Below are 18,164 nucleotides of genomic sequence, written 5' to 3'. Positions count from 1 at the left end.
CTGCAGAGCCTAAAGATGGATCTGTTGGACCTGGCACCAGGGGGAGGGACAACTGATTTAGTATGAATAGGCGCTAAAAATGTGCCTGCATTTATTAAAGGTAGGTAGGTAAGAATGGAGAAACCAGCTCGAGTGCGCTAGAATTTGAAAATACACAACCGAAAAAAAATCTGCCCCTTCTTTCAGAGTTCCTTACAGAGTCCCTCCTCCAACACACACGAACGCGCACATGACCAATGAGGGCACGAGATAAGTTTGTGCACAGATGGAAGGCTGACAGGCAGGTAGGCCATCCAGTTATTTTAGCCGGGCCGGCTCAGATGATTGGTTGTGCTTTTTACAGCGCCACAGCTTCCACAGATGAATTTTTTGTATGTATTTATTGTCAAAGCATTTAATATATTCATTGCTATCGGGATGTTAAGAGCATTCCATGGAATATAACAAAAATTGCTTCTGAAGTGAATTACCTACCATACCTTTAAATGTCAGCTAAAAGAGCAGTACATTTTCTGTAAAGATATTATCAGTACTTAATGTCAGCTTAGTAAACAAAAAAACATTAGCTAACAGACTAATTTCCACCACTCATGGACCACACCCACCTTTCTTGTGAAAAACTGGGTGACATACTGTCGCCCTTTAGTCCCTCTCTCTTGTCTTTCTCTCCTTTCTCTTCTTTTCTTAGAGCCTGACTTTGTTGGTCGTTGAAACATGGTACAACACACGTATGTAGGCTAAGTACTGGCATCCCTCCTCACATGCTTTCACTCTCTGCAAGTGCCGGTGCCGCACCTCGTTTGGAGGCAGGACCAAACCATTACACGTAAATAGAAGGGGGTGTACAGAGGCTTTGGGTAATTAACTTTTGGTAGAAAATAAGTTAAATGAATAGTACGTTTAGTGAGTAATTTATCAATATAACGTTCTATTAATGTTAATTATTGAGGATTGATGAAAGGTTACTTACATTTTTTTCCTTAATGTTCTGAACATTTTGGGGCCCCTGTCAGTCACGGGCCCTTAGAATCGTCCTAACTTTTCACCCCCTTACGGCGCCCCTGGTTACACCACAAGGTGAGTTCCTTTTTACTTCCTGCTTCTTCACACACATGCTCTCCAGTACAGGTTAGCTCTGAGTGTTAGCGATGCTAATGTAAACACCGACCATATTACGTCCAAAACAGTCGGGCATTGTTTCTGATAGCAGCTTTCTGATTGGGCCGTGGGTCCACATTTCAGATATTACGTCATATCGGACGCAAATCTGGATCAGCTCCGTTGTTCCCCGTTTTTAGAGATTTGGGTACGGAGGAAAAGAGAGAGGGTTTTATTTTCTGACGCTGCGTGAGTTCCCCGACACACCGGGGACACATGTTTATAAAAGACATCAAAAAGTGCATTTTGCATGATAGGTCCCCTTTAATGTAAAAAACCAACACGACAATACACACAATGTCGGTTTCGGCAAACTTGCCCCCTAAAAAAAGATAACCTTAAAAAATAGATTAACGTTATTGTGTGTGTGAATAAATACCACAATATGTGAAATGGACTTTATCAAATGCAAGGATTTAAAATATTGACACTTTAAAAAAAAAAATTCGCAGACAATTTTTTATATTTTTAATAACAAAACAAAAACATTCCCTTCAGTGTACAGCGTCCACATGTATGTATACTATCCATATTTAAAAATGTGTAAATATTTATTGCAAAAAAGAAAGTAACAAAGACTATTAGGTCAGTCAGTACAAAATGCTTTACATAACAAGACTTATCTAAAAACAATGAAGATATAAACAGCAATTGTAACGAACAACAAAGTTATAATGATAATTAAAACAACAAAAAGTCCCTTAGATAAAATGTTGAAAATATAATGATATATACAAGTGATATACAGTTTTGTAGATATGACATAAAAATCCATTTTATCTGGACAGAAATTCAATCGGCTGCGATGTCCTCTTTAAAATGTCTGTGGAGATATTATGTTCTGTAAATCCTTTGGGCTTGGGGCTGAAAGATAGAACATCACAGGGTTTCCTTTACGTTTCGGAAAGAGGTAAAGCTACAAAAACCATGATGTTAAAATATTAAAGTACAATATTTTGGAGCTGGATGTGAGTGTGTTTTATGGTTACTTACTGTTTGCATTGGCAGAGTCGACGCCTGAGGTGTCTCATCTTCTGCTAATGTGAACCAGAGAGAGATCAATGATTAGTGGTTGCTATTAAACTCATAATCCAGTGTGTTAGAATAGAAAGGAGGAAGAGGAAGGGTTTGACTTTACTTTTCTGCGTCGGCAGAGGATGAAGGCGAGGATGAAGACGAGGATTATGATGACGGTGACGCTGCATATGACCACCATCATCCACACACTCAGCCAGGGCACTGTGCACAGAGACAGAGAGGGGACACACACACACTTTACACACAGCAGGGGACGACTCTGTGTTTCCAGTGAGCATGTAGCTAAACATCACCTAATGTGCAAAATCCACTTCTTCATGTCTCTTCTACATCAGCATGCGTCCCCTCTTCTTCATGTCTCTTCTACATCAACATGTGTCCCCTCTTCTTCATGTCTCTCCTACATCAACATGTGTCCCCTCTTCTTCATGTCTCTTCTACATCAACATGTGTCCCCTCTTCTTCATGTCTCTTCTACATCAACATGTGTCCCCTCTTCTTCATGTCTCTTCTACATCAACATGTGTCCCCTCTTCTTCATGTCTCTTCTACATCAACATGTGTCCCCTCTTCTTCATGTCTCCTCTACATCAACATGTGTCCCCTCTTCTCTATGTCTCCTCTACATCAACATGTGTCCCCTCTTCTCCATGTCTCCTCTACATCAACATGTGTCCCCTCTTCTTCATGTCTCCTCTACATCAACATGTGTCCCCTCTGTGGAAAGAGACTCTGAGAGTTTCAGGAACAAAGATTCTCTCTCTTTTTGATCCATTTCTATAAAAACCTGTCTGAAAATGAGCTGATCAGATTTTGGCCACTTTATGATGTCATGACTAAAGTAACAGACAGAGAATCAGCACTTTGGAAACAGGGCTGAAACAGAGGGGATTATGGGTAATGCTGCTATGATCTGTTTGGTGTTTCAGCCAATCAGAGACAGGCTCTGTATATGTCTGAGACCTGTCATATATTGATGAAAAACAGTATAATAGGGAACCTTTAAGAAGATTGCAAGGAAACAGTAATTGAAAATGTGCAAATAATTCCAGTTCAAAGGACCATATTATGCATTTTGGGGATTTCCTTTTCCTGCAGTGTGTTATATAGGTTGCATGTAAATGGTCTGCAAAGGCTAAAATCCCATAGTCAGAGTTGTGCTTCTATGTTTGCATTTCTATGTTGCTTAGCTTGCCACTGACACAGAGCACATCCTGTAAAACCAAGTTAATGTCGGGCTGTGGCCACAAGGTCACGCCCGTGTCTTGCTTCCTGTTTTCTGCTCTCACTTCCTGCACTCACCGATCTCCAGCGTTATCTCAGCCCACGTCAGCTGTGTGTTGTTCCGCCACAGCTCACACCTCCACGTTCCTGCGTCTGCTGTGCTCACCAATGGGATGATGAGAGGAGAGGAGGGGTCGGAGAGGGTCGATTTTTTGGGCGGCAACCATTTCAGATGCAGGTCAGAGGGCAGCGGCTGCTCGAGGCCGCAGGTCAGGTTGAGCTGCTGGCCTGAGATCAGCTCTGTTCCTGTCGAGGAGACGACTGGATGCAGAGACAGAAGGAAGGAGAAAATAATGAAATGCATGAGAACATTTGACAAGCTGAGAAAATCAAAGACTGTTTGCTGCAGAGTGCCAGCGGAACTTGCCAAATTAAGGGGATTAAAATTGTTATTTTTTCAAATAAGATCAGAAACATAGCAACACATGACGGCGTCTACATCAAAACAGCAATGTACATAGCATTAACAACACATTTAAATAGAGGAAAACAGCATTAGTCATTGTGTATCTTCACGATTTCAGATGTAAGGCAATTACAGCTGAAATGATGAGAAACAGTATTTGTAGTAAATATTTTGACAATTCATTAATGATCCAAAACACTTTTTAATTATTTCTCTTGCTTCAACCCTTCAAATACTTGCTGGTCTACTTCCAATAAATTAAATTGAATATGTGCTGGCTTCAGACTGATGATCTAAACTACAACAGACACCGCTCACTATCGTACAACTTATGGACTTGAATCAATATTAAAAACCATATTAAGCTGCAGCCCTAAATACAATTATACAGTCACCTTCAAGACATCAATACACTTTATTTCGTTTCGTTTTGTGATGTGGGATTCTGATAGATTACTTGTCAACCCTAAAGATGTAAAGTTTGATAAAACAAATTACATTTTTAAAGCAAAGATTTTAATACAACTTCAAGCCCTGACACTGAATGCATCACGGCCTGCAATAGAGAACCATGTCATGTCAATATTTAAATGTTTTAGTATGCACTGTAACCAATCAAACACTAGTATTTGATCATGTATATCTTTACGATCAGTATAAGTAGTCCAAAATGTCAAAGTGTTTAATTTGTTGACTTCATTTGGCTGGCTTGAATAACATTAATACTTGATTGTATTGTCATTTTGTTTGGTGAAAGGTTGAATTGATTCCTGGGGGTCAAAGTTGAACTACTGTAATCAAGAGGGATCTATTTTCATGGTTCTGGTTAAATAGTAGTTTAGATAAAAAATGTAAAATGACTCCATAAATCTGGAGAACAACAGTATACAAAGTCAGTCAGGAGGGCCGTAACACTGTCCAGTAAGCTGTCAGGAGTCTCGTGTTCTAGTCTAGAAAGGACAAGGACAGACAAGGACAAGGACAGACAAGGACAAGGACAGACAAGGACAGACAAGGACAAGGACAGTGTTTTAAAAATGGCACGCGATACTGTGAGTGACCCGAGGCACCCTCTCGCCTCTTATTTTGAACTGTTGCCATCCGGGCGGAGATATCGTGGCCCTCTGTTTAAAAAGAACAGATCCAGGCTGTCTTTAGTCTGGCACCCCCCCCCCCCCCCCCCCCCCCCTCTCGCAAATGGAGCCTAGGCCCCTTGTCATGTCTGCCGATATCTGTTTTTTTTTTAAATGTTTTAATCTGTGTCTATGTTGTTGTCAGTGACGTATGTTTTATCTTTTTTAATGCCTTGTGATGTGCTGCAACTCATTTTCAAATGACAAATAAACGAATATTTTGACTTCTATTTGGCTACATTTTCACCAAGTGAACATTTAAACACTCCCAAAAGTGTTGTTTAATGTAACCGCTGTGTTTTATGAGTTTGTCTACTGGCTTTTGAAGAACCAAAATGTTGAGCTTGACAGTTAAACCCACGGTAATTAGATTAAAACATTATTATAATAAAACAATTAAGAGATTTGCAAGATAACCCCCCTTTCTTGAATAAATCAGACAAACATGTGTCTTTTCAATGTTCCTGGTTAAAAAACACGGATACAAAATCTTACTTTTACACGATAAATCCACCATAAGCTCAATTATCATCCGTCGTGTTATCACACTCTTCTGCTGGAGGAAACGCTCGTTATCCTTAAAACAAGTGGAGCCACACGCGTGTATTCGTCACTGAATTAGACCACACCGGGGACACTTGCAAATAAACTCTGCCGCAGGGAGATGAAAACACTTCAGAGAAGAGAGGACATCTTGTTATGGATTTCAATAAAGAAGGACGTCAAGAAGATAAACAGGGACACAGAGAAAACAGAATAATACTATAAATCGTGTGAACAACTGTACATCATTCATTATTGAACATACAAAACACTCCCAAAATGTATTAAGATTAGAAAACATGTGTTGTTTGATTCAACCGCTATGTTTTATGAGTTTGTCTACTGGTTTATGAATAACCAAAATGTTGAGCTTGTCAGTTAAACCCACGGTAATTAGGTTAAAACGTTATTATAATAAAACAATTAAGAGAAGAAAGGACATCTTGTTATGCATTTCAATTAGGAAGGACGGAAAAGAGACTGGACGTCAAGAACTGTACATAATTAATCATTTTGACTTCTATTGGTGCATTTTCACCAAGTGAACATAAAAACACTCCCAAAATGTATTAAGATTCGAAAACATGTGTTGTTTAAAGGACGTCTTGTCGTGAATTTCAATTAGGAAGGACGGAAAAGAAGCTGGACGGAAAAGAAGATAAACAGGGGCACAGAAAGCTGAATTTCATTTGACGGATGTCCGCTCCCTCCACTGGCTTCCGGTAACTGCTAGAATCCACTTCAAGACACTGGTGCTTGCGTACCATGCTGCGAATGGATCTGGCCCTTCCTACATCCAGGACATGGTTAAACCGTACACCCCAGCACGTGCACTCCGCTCTGCATCAGCCAAACGGCTCGCTGCACCCTCGCTGCGAGGGGGACCCAAGTTCCCATCAGCAGAAACACGTGGGTTTGCTTTCCTGGCTCCAAAATGGTGGAATGAGCTCCCATTGACATCAGGACAGCAGAAAGCTTACACACCTTCCGGCGCAGACTGAAAACTCATCTCTTTCGACTCCACCTCGAGGATAGAACTATTAACAAAGCACTTATATACTAATAAAGGACTGGCTTATCTAAAGCTAGTTGAGTAGCACTTGAAATGTTTTGGCTCTATGAAACCTGATGTACTTATGATTCTGTTTTCTTCAAGTTTTTATTTTGTTGGTCGAACGCACTTATTGTAAGTCGCTTTGGATAAAAGCGCCAGCTAAATGTAATGTAATGTAATGTAATTTGTTTAGACTTACTTTGCAGCAGCTTTACGTGCACACTCCTCTTCAGAGTCACTCCATTTTCAAACTCCAGGGCACAAATATATTCTCCTGCGTCTTCCTCTATCCCTCGGTTTCTTCTCAGAGACAGGTCTCCTTTCTTCGGGTTGGTTCCGGGCTGCAGTCCTTTGTTTTGGTCTGGCTTCCAGGTGAGCGGCCCCTCCGCAGAGAGGGAGAAAAGCCTCTGAGGAACAGAGGCTGTTGAGGGGATGAAACTCCAGTGAAGTTCCCTGAAGCCTTTAGCTTTGATTTGTTCCCAGGAGATGTGAGGAAGAAGGGAGCAGGGCAACGAGAGATGACTGGATGTAGACGTATACTGAGGGCGAGAGAGAGCTGGGGAGAGGTCTGAAGAAAGAGAAATAATGGTGATTTTGAAGATCAGAATCAGGGTTATTGGGAAGTTGGTTTACACATAAAAGGAATAGTTTAGGTGGATAACGGTGCATACAATAACAGAGCGAGAGGAAATAGGTTGTGAAATAACAGTACATTCAAGCAAACTGAAAAAAAGATGATACAAATACAATATATAATGGATACAAATGGAAATACAATCAGAGTCTTGCTGCATCTGGGCTAAAAAACTAAACAAAATAAAACATGTCTCATTTCTGTTTGTTGAACTTAAAACGTTTGAGGTTATTTGACCCTAAGCCTTCTTATTCTGAAGTATCACTAATCAAATCAAGTTTTATTTATATATACATTTATAAACGATTTTTGGGCGAGCCAAAGTGCTGTAATAAAAATAGCCTACAGAAGAGACACTTTACAGCAAATACAACAGCACAGATTGTTCAGATATCAGCATGAGAAAAACGACACCCTCTGTCCGTAGACCCTCTGTCCTTAGACCCTCTGTCCTTAGACCCTCTGTCCTTAGACCCTCTGTCCTCAGACCCTCTGTCCTCAGACCCTCACATCGTACAAGGAAACACTTCCAGAGAAAACCCACAGTTTGAAGGGGAAACAAATATATAAGGCTTGGCTTTCATAGACACCTTAAACCTTGAGTAATAGGAGCACTGCAGTCAGAGAACTGCTGCACTTTGTCCAACAAAGACTAAACAATTTACAATAAAATCATTTATGTTTTCTGTTTTGAGAACCAACCCCCCCCCCCCCCCCCCTCTGGCAGGAGGCTGCGCTCCATCAAGACCAAAACCTCTCGCCACCTGCACAGTTTCTTCCCCTCCGCTACCGGCCTCTTAAACACGGCCCGGCCCCCCCACCGACACATCGTAGACTATATGCATTACATGAATGCACACAATGTCCATACTCCTTTCTGCACATATTCTTATTTCACATTTCATAGTTTATATTCTAAAATGCATTCATAGAATTCTATTTCCATGTAAATTACTGCTTTATTATTATTTTTATTGCTATTTAACCGTATTTTATTACGGTGTAAAAGATTTTTTTGAATATATTAGATTTCTTGTTTTTTATATTGTATGCGCCATGACATCAAGTCAGATTCCTGGCATGTGCGAACCTACCAATAAACCTGGTTCTGATTTCTAAAAGGATGTGGCTCAATGTAAGCTAATGATTCTCATGTTGACTGCACTTATTGTAAGATGTTTTGGATAATAGCATCAACTAAATGAAATGTAATTCAGTGAAATGTAATGACAAATGAATGTGAGAACAAGTGTATGCAGTATATCAGAATTTAAAGGGGCCCTATTGAGTTCATTTTCAGGTTCATTTGAAAAGTGGGAGAGCTATGCAGGGAGCTTTGTGACGAAATCTGCAAAAATGTGCAGAAATCTCAGCATGGAGAAAGGGATGAGACAAAGAATGGGGCGAAGCCTGCGAGCTAGTTCAGGCAGTCAACTCGAGCACTCATTCATACATAACGCCCCCGTGCCACTCTGCAACCAACCAAACAGAGTCTCCGTAATACGCCGCTCTATTTAACCTGCCAGATCTCTCTCCATGCATTGCTTGCTGCTGCTATTGCTGCAGCTACTTCTACGTCGCTGCTGCTTGCTGCCCCACCACCACCCCAGCTTCCACCTGTAGGCTCGGGGGTTAGTTATTTAATCATCACTCATCGTGCTATGTATATCTATGGAGTGATGATGCCCGAGCCTAGTCGCCAAACTCAACTATGCTGCTTCTAATAAACATGTGAAAGGAACACGTGAGTTGTCTGACTGAATGTTTGTTATTGTGATTAATTCCTAAGTACACACTTGTTTACAAGCATCTGTGGTGGAGATTCAAATGACTGATAAATGATTCATAAACAAGTTTGTCTTTTATTATGTTGAATAAAGTAATAAAGAAAGTCAATTGAAATCCATCTCAAATGCAGGAACAGAGCAACTTCACCCTCAGAGGATGAAGAGGTTCAGCTCACTGAACACTATATACGAGAAAGAAAACAGTCCTACCCATAAATCCTCTCAGACATTATCTAAACATTCCCATCATTAAACCATAAAACCCCCGAGTCCTTAGCCATTTGCAAGTCCATCTTTTACGTCAAACCTAAACACATGTCTCTGTTAAACACATATTAGACTAAAAGAGCAATTCAACAGAGTGAAAGGCATTCAGAGTATAAATATATAAGATTATAAAGGACAGCATCCCCTGAAACTCACCCAGAACTGTAACAGAGACGTTGACCTGGCTCTTGCTCTGGCCGTCCGTCACCATGCAGCTCCACGGCCCGTTGTCCCGCATCGAGGCGCTGAAGGTGAGGGGATTTAGGGGGTTTAACTCTCCTCGGGGGTTCATCCATTGAATCCTTTTACCCAGGGGGGTCTCAGCGCTGCAGGACAGAGTCACCGTTTCCCCCGGCAACACAGGAGAGGAGGGGCCCACACTCACTGAAGACAGAGTGGACATTATTATAGTTTAAATATACTGTTAAATGATGTTTATACACATTTATATTTTTTGTTTTACTTCATCTTTATTGGAGATTTTCCAATTTTTTTAAAAATTATTTTACATTTAATTTTCATGACGTTTTTAGTTTGACTTCTAGTGTTTATCATCAAATGATATTCTCCTACCTGTTAATTTGCGTATTACATACTCATAGAAGGTCGGGTTGTCAGTAGGTTTCTTTAATTTAAGGAAGAAAGTCCTGAAGTGTTCCTGCTGGATGTTCTTGATGATCAGGGGAGACCACGACGAGATGTTTTTCCAGGCTTCATCTGCAAGACAAGAAATACAAGGTTGTTATTGTCAGAAATGTTTCAATTTGTTACATCGATTGATGGTTTAACGTGAATATAATCTGCAAACATCTCAATGCTATGTTCACCTTTAATTTTCCAATTGTTGTTGCCCATTGGATTTAGCCAGGCGAGGTCCTCAGAGATATCTTTATCCTTCTTCCAGTACATATAATGCTTCTTTAAATCATTCAGGGCCGGAGGCTTCAGCGTCACCGTGCCCCCGATCTGAGCATAAACCACCACCACCTCCGCTGCCCCTGAGAGACAGACAAACATCGGATAATGCACACGTTAACAGGAAAATCGACTTTAAGTAAGTGAAGTCCATCAAAGAGTTCAAAATGTTACGCAAACAACACTTCAAGTAAAGGTCCTGGACTTCAAATGTTTGTTAAAATACATATGTCAGGAAAATGTACTTTAAGTAAAGTAAGTAAACATTTGTAGAAAGTAAAAAGTACTTATTTACAAAGAAAAGTCCTGAGTTTTAAATGTTTCTTAAAGGTGGGGTAGGTAAGTTTGAGAAACCGGCTAGAGATCGCTAGAATTTGAAAATACACAACCGGAGAAAATCTGCCGCTTCCTTATAGAGCCCCTCCTCCAACACACACGAACGCGCACATGACCAATGAGGGCACGAGATAAGTTTGTGCCCCGATGGAAAGCTGACAGGCAGGTAGGCCATCCAATCCGTTCCGGCTAAACGGATTGGTTGTACTTTTTACAGTATTACGGCTTCTACAGATGACATTTTTTTATGGATTTTTTGTCAAAGCACTTCAGATATTCATTGCTATCGGGATGTTAAGAGCATTCCATGGAATATAACAAAAAGTGTATCTCGAGCCGGTTTCTCAAACTTACCTACCCCACCTTTAAGTTAAAATACAGATGTATAATCAGGTAACTTAAAGGTCACCTATCATGCTATTTCTAGGCAATAGCATAGGTCTCAGATATATAAAAATATATAAAAAACATGTCTATGAAGTGTTTTGCTCAAAATACCAAACAGATCATCCATTCTAGCCATGCCTCATATCCCTCTATTTCACTTCCTGTTTCAAAAGTGATGATTCGGGGATAAAGCTTTAAAAAAGAGGAGGGGTCTGAGTTCATGCGGGACCCGGCAGCTACTGTCTGAACTAAATGCTGCCGTGATGAAACGCCATATCATGGATTATCAAGGATCTGAAACAGTCTGGAGCTCAAAGGCTTTCTCTCTTGCCGGTTATACCACAAGGTGAGTTCCTTTTTACTTCCTGCTTCTTCACACACATGCTCTCCAGTACAGGTTAGCTCTGAGTGTTAGCGATGCTAATGTAAACACCGACCATATTACGTCCTAAACAGTTATTGTTTCTGATAGCAACTTTCTGATAGGGCCGTGGGTCCACATTTCAGATATTACGTCATATCGGACGCAAATCTGGATCAGCTCCGTTGTTCCCCGTTTTTAGAGATTTGGGTACGGAGGAAAAGAGAGAGGGTTTTATTTTCTGACGCTGCGTGAGTTCCCTGACACACCGGGGACACATATTTATGTATGAAAGACATCAAAAAGTGCATTTTGCATGATAGGTCCCTTTTAAAGAATCAAATGCAGAATAAGGAGAATAAGAATGGCTCAATTTTAAAAGTATTATATTTGTATTGAATATAAATTATTTCTTAATCCTCCTACCGTCAAATCTGATGGATTTACTACTTTCTTTAAACCTAAATATTGTGTTTTACATGTGTTTGTTTTTGTGTCTAATCTGAAGGTAAGGGGGGAGAAACGAACACGTCAGGTTAATCACTAAAATAATGAAGACACATCATAGTTGTTTTTAATGTTGCAATTGATAAATGTGGGGCAACACCCTGAAGGTTCACTTCATATATATTTATATCATATAAAAACACATGATGTTGGTTTTGTAAACAAGTGTCAATAGTCTTGGACAATATGTCCCTCTGATGCAGTAGAGGTATACAGTAAAGTGTCTGAAAATGGAAAAACTCAAAGGACAAGTGTCTTCATTTTGTATTTAAGTACAGTACTGGAGTTACTTATTCCAGCGGTAACACTTTATATTAAGTGTTGGGGAATAATTTGCCCTGCATGCCCTCCTTCGCCCTGAGCTGACCAGCCTTGAGCAGCCGTTATCTCCCTGCCCTAGCATATTGTTGATGTTGCCAGTTTGTGACCGGGCAACTGTCGGTCAGAGATAGTTATTGTTGTGGGACACCTGGAACACATCCTTCCCGGGGTGTAGATGACCCCGAGCCATAAGCGACAACAACTGTGATTCAGTGTCCTCAGCTGTTTAGTCCATCTATTGAAGAATGTTGATTATTCCACTCTGAGCTAGTTAAAACCTGGAGCTCCAGGAGGGACTTCAGAATTGATTGTGGCATCTCTGCCCTGTGGTCAGACCGTGGCCTGTGACGTGTCGTGTGGATTCTCCGGCCGAAGCTCCAAATAAACCGTCAGTGTTTGCCATCAAAGCTCCAGCTCTCCTCGTGTCTCTCTGAGTCCTGACTCCAATTGCTTCAGAAGTTTCCCACACATTAAGGTACACATATTCACCATCAACTAGTTGTTCATTAACATAGTAGAGTCATTGGTTATGAACAAGACTTCACTTTACTGCTGCTGGTTTATAAAGCACTGAATGGTTTAGGCCCAAAATACATTTCTGACCTCCTGCTAAATGATGAACCATCCAGATCTCTCAGGTCTTCAGGGACTGGTCAGCTTTCTGTCCCCAGAGTCAGAACTAAACATGGTAAAGCAGCGTTCAGTTAATATGCTCCAAATATCTGGAACAAACTCCCTGAAACCTGCAGGTCCGCTGCCTACTTTTAAATCCAGGCAGAAGACTTATCTTTTTGCCGCTGCTTTTAATTGAAACTGAGCCGTTGTGTTTTTGGTTGATGAACATTTGGGGCTAGTAACCCCAGGGAATCAGTGTCTGGGGACTTTGTCCTGGCTGATTTTTCTGTGTATGCTGATCGAGACATATGTGCCATACAAGCGCACACAGCTCATGTTCGGAGAAACCTTAAAGAAAGGCATCAGTAAAGTGAAACTTCTGTGAACTATTCATATCTTAAACTGCACTGTAACTTTTTATTCATGTATTTTTTCTTTTAATGTTTCTTTTATTATCTTTTCTTTTTAATGACCGGTTTTAAATGCCTTTGTCTGAATGTCGTTCATTTTTGTAAAGCACCTTGTGTTGAAAGGTACTATATAAATAAACTTGCCTTTGCCTTTAAAATAGGGAACATATTCTGAGTTAGAATACCTCATTTTGGGTTATTTTGACAGGATTAACACTTATAGTTTCATGTCTTGTTACATAAGAATAGATAATATCTGTTAGGTGTTATTATGGGAGAATTACTATTCTTGTGGTACTGCTGCCTTATTAGGCCCATATTGAGCGTATTAAGACCAAAATTCACTAGCACTAATTAGGGTTATTTAGGAAAAATTAATGGCCTAATACTTGTAGAATATGGTCATGTAGAATAAGGCATTAATAAGTGTTTTAAAATGACTAACAAAGAGCCAATATACTGCTAATATGCATGTTAATTAACAACTAGTTGATGGTTAATATGTGTACCTTAATACAAAGTGTTACCATTCCAGCACTGCTCAACATCAACCAGTCCCCAAAGAAAACATAATTATCCCCTGGATTTAATTTAATTTAATTCTTACCAGTAGTTGAGGTGAGCACAGCGAGGAGGAGGAGGAGGATGAAGATATTCATGTCAGTCACACGTCTGAAAAACAGTTCATATATAACAATATTAAATACTGTATTTATATATGTGATCTGACTTTATTTCTGAGGTTAGAAATTGGGTCATGGAATTTTCTGAAGTTTTGATTTGAGAGGTTTTTCCCCTCTCGGTTGAACTGCTTCTTGAGGAGCTTTAAAGCCAAACAGCTGTAATAACCTCTGCTTTGTCTCGTTTAATATTAATAAAAACGTTACTCGAGCAAAGTGTAATACTCCAGACACAATTCAATAAAATCATAACTGTGGACTCTGACATTTATTCAATGAAAAGTGATCGTAAAGATTTAACAGGTTTAATTTATGCACAGGAAAATAAATCTGTTTAAAAAATCTGAGAAAAGTTTGAACAAAGTTATCGATTTTTGTGAATTAAATACTTTAAATACAATATGCCCACATTATTGAGTATGTTGTTAGTCACTTTGGATAAAAGCGTCTAACAAGTAACATGTAATGTAGTCCGACAGGGGGGACATTTACATTGTTACAGCAGAAAAGAGCCAGAGACAGCTCCCCAGAGTCAGAATACAAAATGGAGGAGCATCGTTCGGTTATTATGCTCCAAACATCTGGAACAAACTCCCAGAAACCTGCCGGTCCGCTGCGACTCCGACTACTTTTAAATCCAGGCTGAAGACTTTTCTTTTTGCCGCTGCTTTTAATTGAACTATTCATATCTGAAACTGCACTGTAACCTTTATTCATGTATGTGTTCTTTTAATGTCTATTTTATTATCTTTGCTTTTTAATGACTGATTTTAAATGCCATTTTCTTGCTGTCTTTCATTTTTGTAACGCCCTTTGAATTGCCTTGTGTTGAAAGGCTCACAAAAAAACGTGTAATAGCGACGTTGGTCGACAGGGCAAAACACATATTTCACAAATTACCCTCTCAAACGTGACATGGATAAAATATGTGTTCCTATTCATTTCTTATGACCAGTGTCACTGTCCATGTCACGTGATCGCAAACTTTCCCAGTAGGAGAAAAAAAAACATGGCGGACACCCGATTTATTTTGAGTGGAAAATCCTAAATTGTAGCATAAATTGGCCGTTAAAATGCTTTTTGATTACATTTCTAGCGAGATGTGTATATTTTTACTTTTAAAATCTACGTCCAGTGGATGTGTAGGATCTATAGTTTGATAGATATTACGAAGATGATTTGAGCTCCTTTTTTTTTTACAAATATTGTGTCACGTCTTGAGAGGGTTATTTGTGATTCTACTACGTTTTGCCCTGTCGACCAACGTAGCTATTACTCTTTTTTTGTGAGACTGGGTTGAAATAAACTTGCCTTGCCTAAGTAGCATGCATACAAAAAAGTATTAAAGATAAAAAACAATTATAATAAAAAAAGATACACAATTTACACAAGAAAAAACACATCCGTGCTGCAGAGAGAGAACAGGAAGCAGCGAGGGGTTTGTGGTGGTCTCAGATTTGGAGAGATTTGAGGAGATAGGAGTCGAGAGTAGGCGGCCTGTGGTGGGTTTTTAGATGAGAGGAGACGCGGAGGCCTTGATTTGAGTGGAGATTGTTATCCCGATCCTCCCCCACCCTCTCTCTTCCTCTCCTGTTCCACGAAAGACGGATCTCTCGTCGCTCGAAGACAGAGAGAAGAGAGACCACAGCTCCGGCAGAAAACTGTGGTTTACAGGTAGATGTTTCTCTCTTCTCTCCCCCTTATCTCCCTCACTTTTTTCTTTCTCTGTAGTGTGTACAGTACAGTGTGCACAAAAAGTACTTTTGATGCAGCTTTAATCTTAAATGACTCCTAACAGAACATATCTGGTTATGTATTGCATCGTTATTATTTTGTTAATACTAAAGCACTACTGAAACTACATACTTAATACAACCTCTGTTTATTTACCTTCTTATATTTATTATATTCATATTTCTATTATATTTTATTTGATCTTTTAATGGAGTTCTTATATTTAACTTCTTAGGTTTATATTCATATTTTTATTTAATTTAATTTGAGCTTTTGTTGGACATTTTTTATTTAACTTCTAAGGTTTATATAAACATTCGTATCACCTCTTAAACTATTGAAACAGCGTTGCAGCATATTTGTGGTTAAGGCTTTATCCTGTGAGATAAAAAAAAGTGCATCTTGTAATAATATAATAATCCAAACTCTTAAAAAAAACTATTTAATTTTGCCTTTCTTCACAAAAACTGTGAGATAGAGGTAAAATGTATTTTTTTTAAAGCTTTCTTCCACCCCTATCAAGTAGGCATTGTGACCCCAACTAGGTCCCCTGACCCCATGTTTGAAACCACTGCAGTCAAGGACCCTTCTTGTTTCCTATCATCCCTCATCTCTCTGTCGTCACCTAGCTGATAAAAGCTTCAAATGTCCCCAAAAAACATTCAAAATCTCAGTTTGTTTTCTCCATTCGTCACAAACTATCCGCACGTTCCTGTGAAAATGAGTTACAGCGCTCTGCACTAAAGTGTCCGGCTGAATATTTCAGATGTAATAAAGTCACTATTTGTTTGTTGTAAATTTACCAAAACTAATCCCAACACATTGAAACACACACTGTTATTTCGGTTTAAAATGTTACGATCAAACGCCTCGGGCCTAAAGATAAATCCTGAGGTGAGAAGGAGAAATGTATTGAAGAGTGTTTCCAATGCATCTGTTTCACAACATGTGAAGAGAGAGAGAGAGAGAGAGAGAGAGAGAGAGAGAGAGATGTGAGAGAGAGAGAGAGAGAGAGAGAGAGAGAGAGAGAGATGTGAGAGAAAATAAATCATTGGAGTTGCATGATTTAGAATAAGTGAGATCAGAGGTGGTGGGAAAGTAAGTCAGAGACACAGAGGGAGATATCGATGATACACAGACACAGTTACAGTGGAGCTCAAACCCAGAAACACAACAAAAACATGTATGCAGTCAGGAGGGAGATTCAACAACGAGCTGAGGAGGAGGAGGAGGAGGAGGAGGAGGAGGAGGAGGAGGAGGAGGAGGAGGAGGAGGAGGAGGAGGAGGGGAGTGTCAAATACTGCAGGGCGGTGAAAGAGGGAGCAGAGAAAGACAAGAGAAAATAACTAAAGGCAAGATTAAAGTATAATTTATTGGCCAATTTGTCTAATTTTAAAATTTCAAATCATAATTTTGCGCTGTATCTGAACTGAATTACATTTTATTTTATTTTACTCCTAAATAGATTTGACATGGTTATTTGTGTGTGCCGTTAAAGGTAGACGTAGCAGAAGACATAACTGTTTGACTAAAAATCAGCCGTAGACGAAATTGTATTTTATTTAAATACATTGAGGTGAGATTGTGACATTCAATTTAAATGAAATACCTGCACTATTTTCTACCTCTGAAGTGTGTAAACTGTGTGTACAGTATAGCGGTAGTCAATTTGTTTCTGCCGATGCTTTCATACTTCCAACAACGCAGTAGAAAAAGGAAATACGACAAATAAAACCAAAAAATGTCTAAATGACGTGAGAAGTAAATTATTAAAATATTATTTTTCTTAATTTTTATGACTTGTTGTGAAAACTTCTCATTTCTAATCATTCAAAAACTTCTTTCAGTTTTATTTTAATACTCTAAACTGTAGTTAATGATGGAACCGTGCGTTTAAGTACAACACATTGACGCTGTGAATATAAAATAAATAAACAAATTAAGTTTGACCTTTCGGCCTCGATAAGCCAGATCAAGTCATATCATTCAAAATGAATATTAGGTAACAGAACAACATGAATACTGACATTTGTTATATATATATTTTAAAGTATATGCATTAATAATTTAAACAGACTACAGCATACGTACATGTGTTGTTGAGTCCCTCTGTGTTCAGTGATCTGGAGTCGGTGGAAATGATGAAAAGGTATCAAAGAAAGTGAGTTTTTAAGAGCCGTCGCCCCGCCCTCGTCAGCGATTGGTCTGAAAGAAAAGCAGACAGTCGTCGATCAAACACAGAATCAGAATAATGACCTCTGATTGGTTCTTATGGAGGAAGAAGATAAGATCTAATCCATTTTTTTATATCCTTTACGAATATGTTGAATATGTGCTAAACGATAACAACAAAATACGTTTGGCAGTGTAATGCTTCTATATTTTAATCACCAGTAAATTCAAATGTTTTTCTTCGTAACGTTTTAATTCATGCGACAGAAAACAATCAACGTGTCTTAATTGGCTAGAATTGTAATTTAAGTGGCCGTCTGATCGGGGAAAGGTCTCCGCGGACTCGTTATCTATCTTTTTAAATAGCACCTAATTTATAATAATTGCTCGGATAATTTCCCCCATGTCATTTAATTGTGCTG

At 39.2% G+C, this 18,164-nt stretch overlaps 1 protein-coding gene across 1 annotated transcript in view; it reads right to left on the bottom strand.

Moving 5' to 3' along the window:
• Positions 1-1,652: 1,652 nt before the first annotated feature.
• The window catches only part of cd4-1 (CD4-1 molecule), a 28,638-nt gene continuing 12,126 nt past the window's right edge, over positions 1,653-18,164 (bottom strand). Inside the window, exons 2-11 of the mRNA XM_034103023.2 lie at positions 17,662-17,775; positions 13,764-13,828; positions 10,132-10,302; positions 9,878-10,021; positions 9,461-9,688; positions 6,816-7,184; positions 3,499-3,741; positions 2,297-2,397; positions 2,152-2,195; positions 1,653-2,022 (exon numbers count right to left, since the gene is read on the bottom strand). Coding sequence (XP_033958914.2) covers positions 1,935-2,022; positions 2,152-2,195; positions 2,297-2,397; positions 3,499-3,741; positions 6,816-7,184; positions 9,461-9,688; positions 9,878-10,021; positions 10,132-10,302; positions 13,764-13,815 — 1,440 coding nt within the window. The 5' untranslated portion in view covers positions 13,816-13,828; positions 17,662-17,775 and the 3' untranslated portion in view covers positions 1,653-1,934. The remainder of the gene's footprint in view (positions 2,023-2,151; positions 2,196-2,296; positions 2,398-3,498; positions 3,742-6,815; positions 7,185-9,460; positions 9,689-9,877; positions 10,022-10,131; positions 10,303-13,763; positions 13,829-17,661; positions 17,776-18,164) is intronic.

The sequence above is a fragment of the Pseudochaenichthys georgianus genome, chromosome 16 (assembly GCF_902827115.2).
Source record: "Pseudochaenichthys georgianus chromosome 16, fPseGeo1.2, whole genome shotgun sequence".
Lineage (NCBI taxonomy): Eukaryota > Metazoa > Chordata > Actinopteri > Perciformes > Channichthyidae > Pseudochaenichthys > Pseudochaenichthys georgianus.
This window is presented reverse-complemented; position numbering and strand designations above follow the sequence as displayed.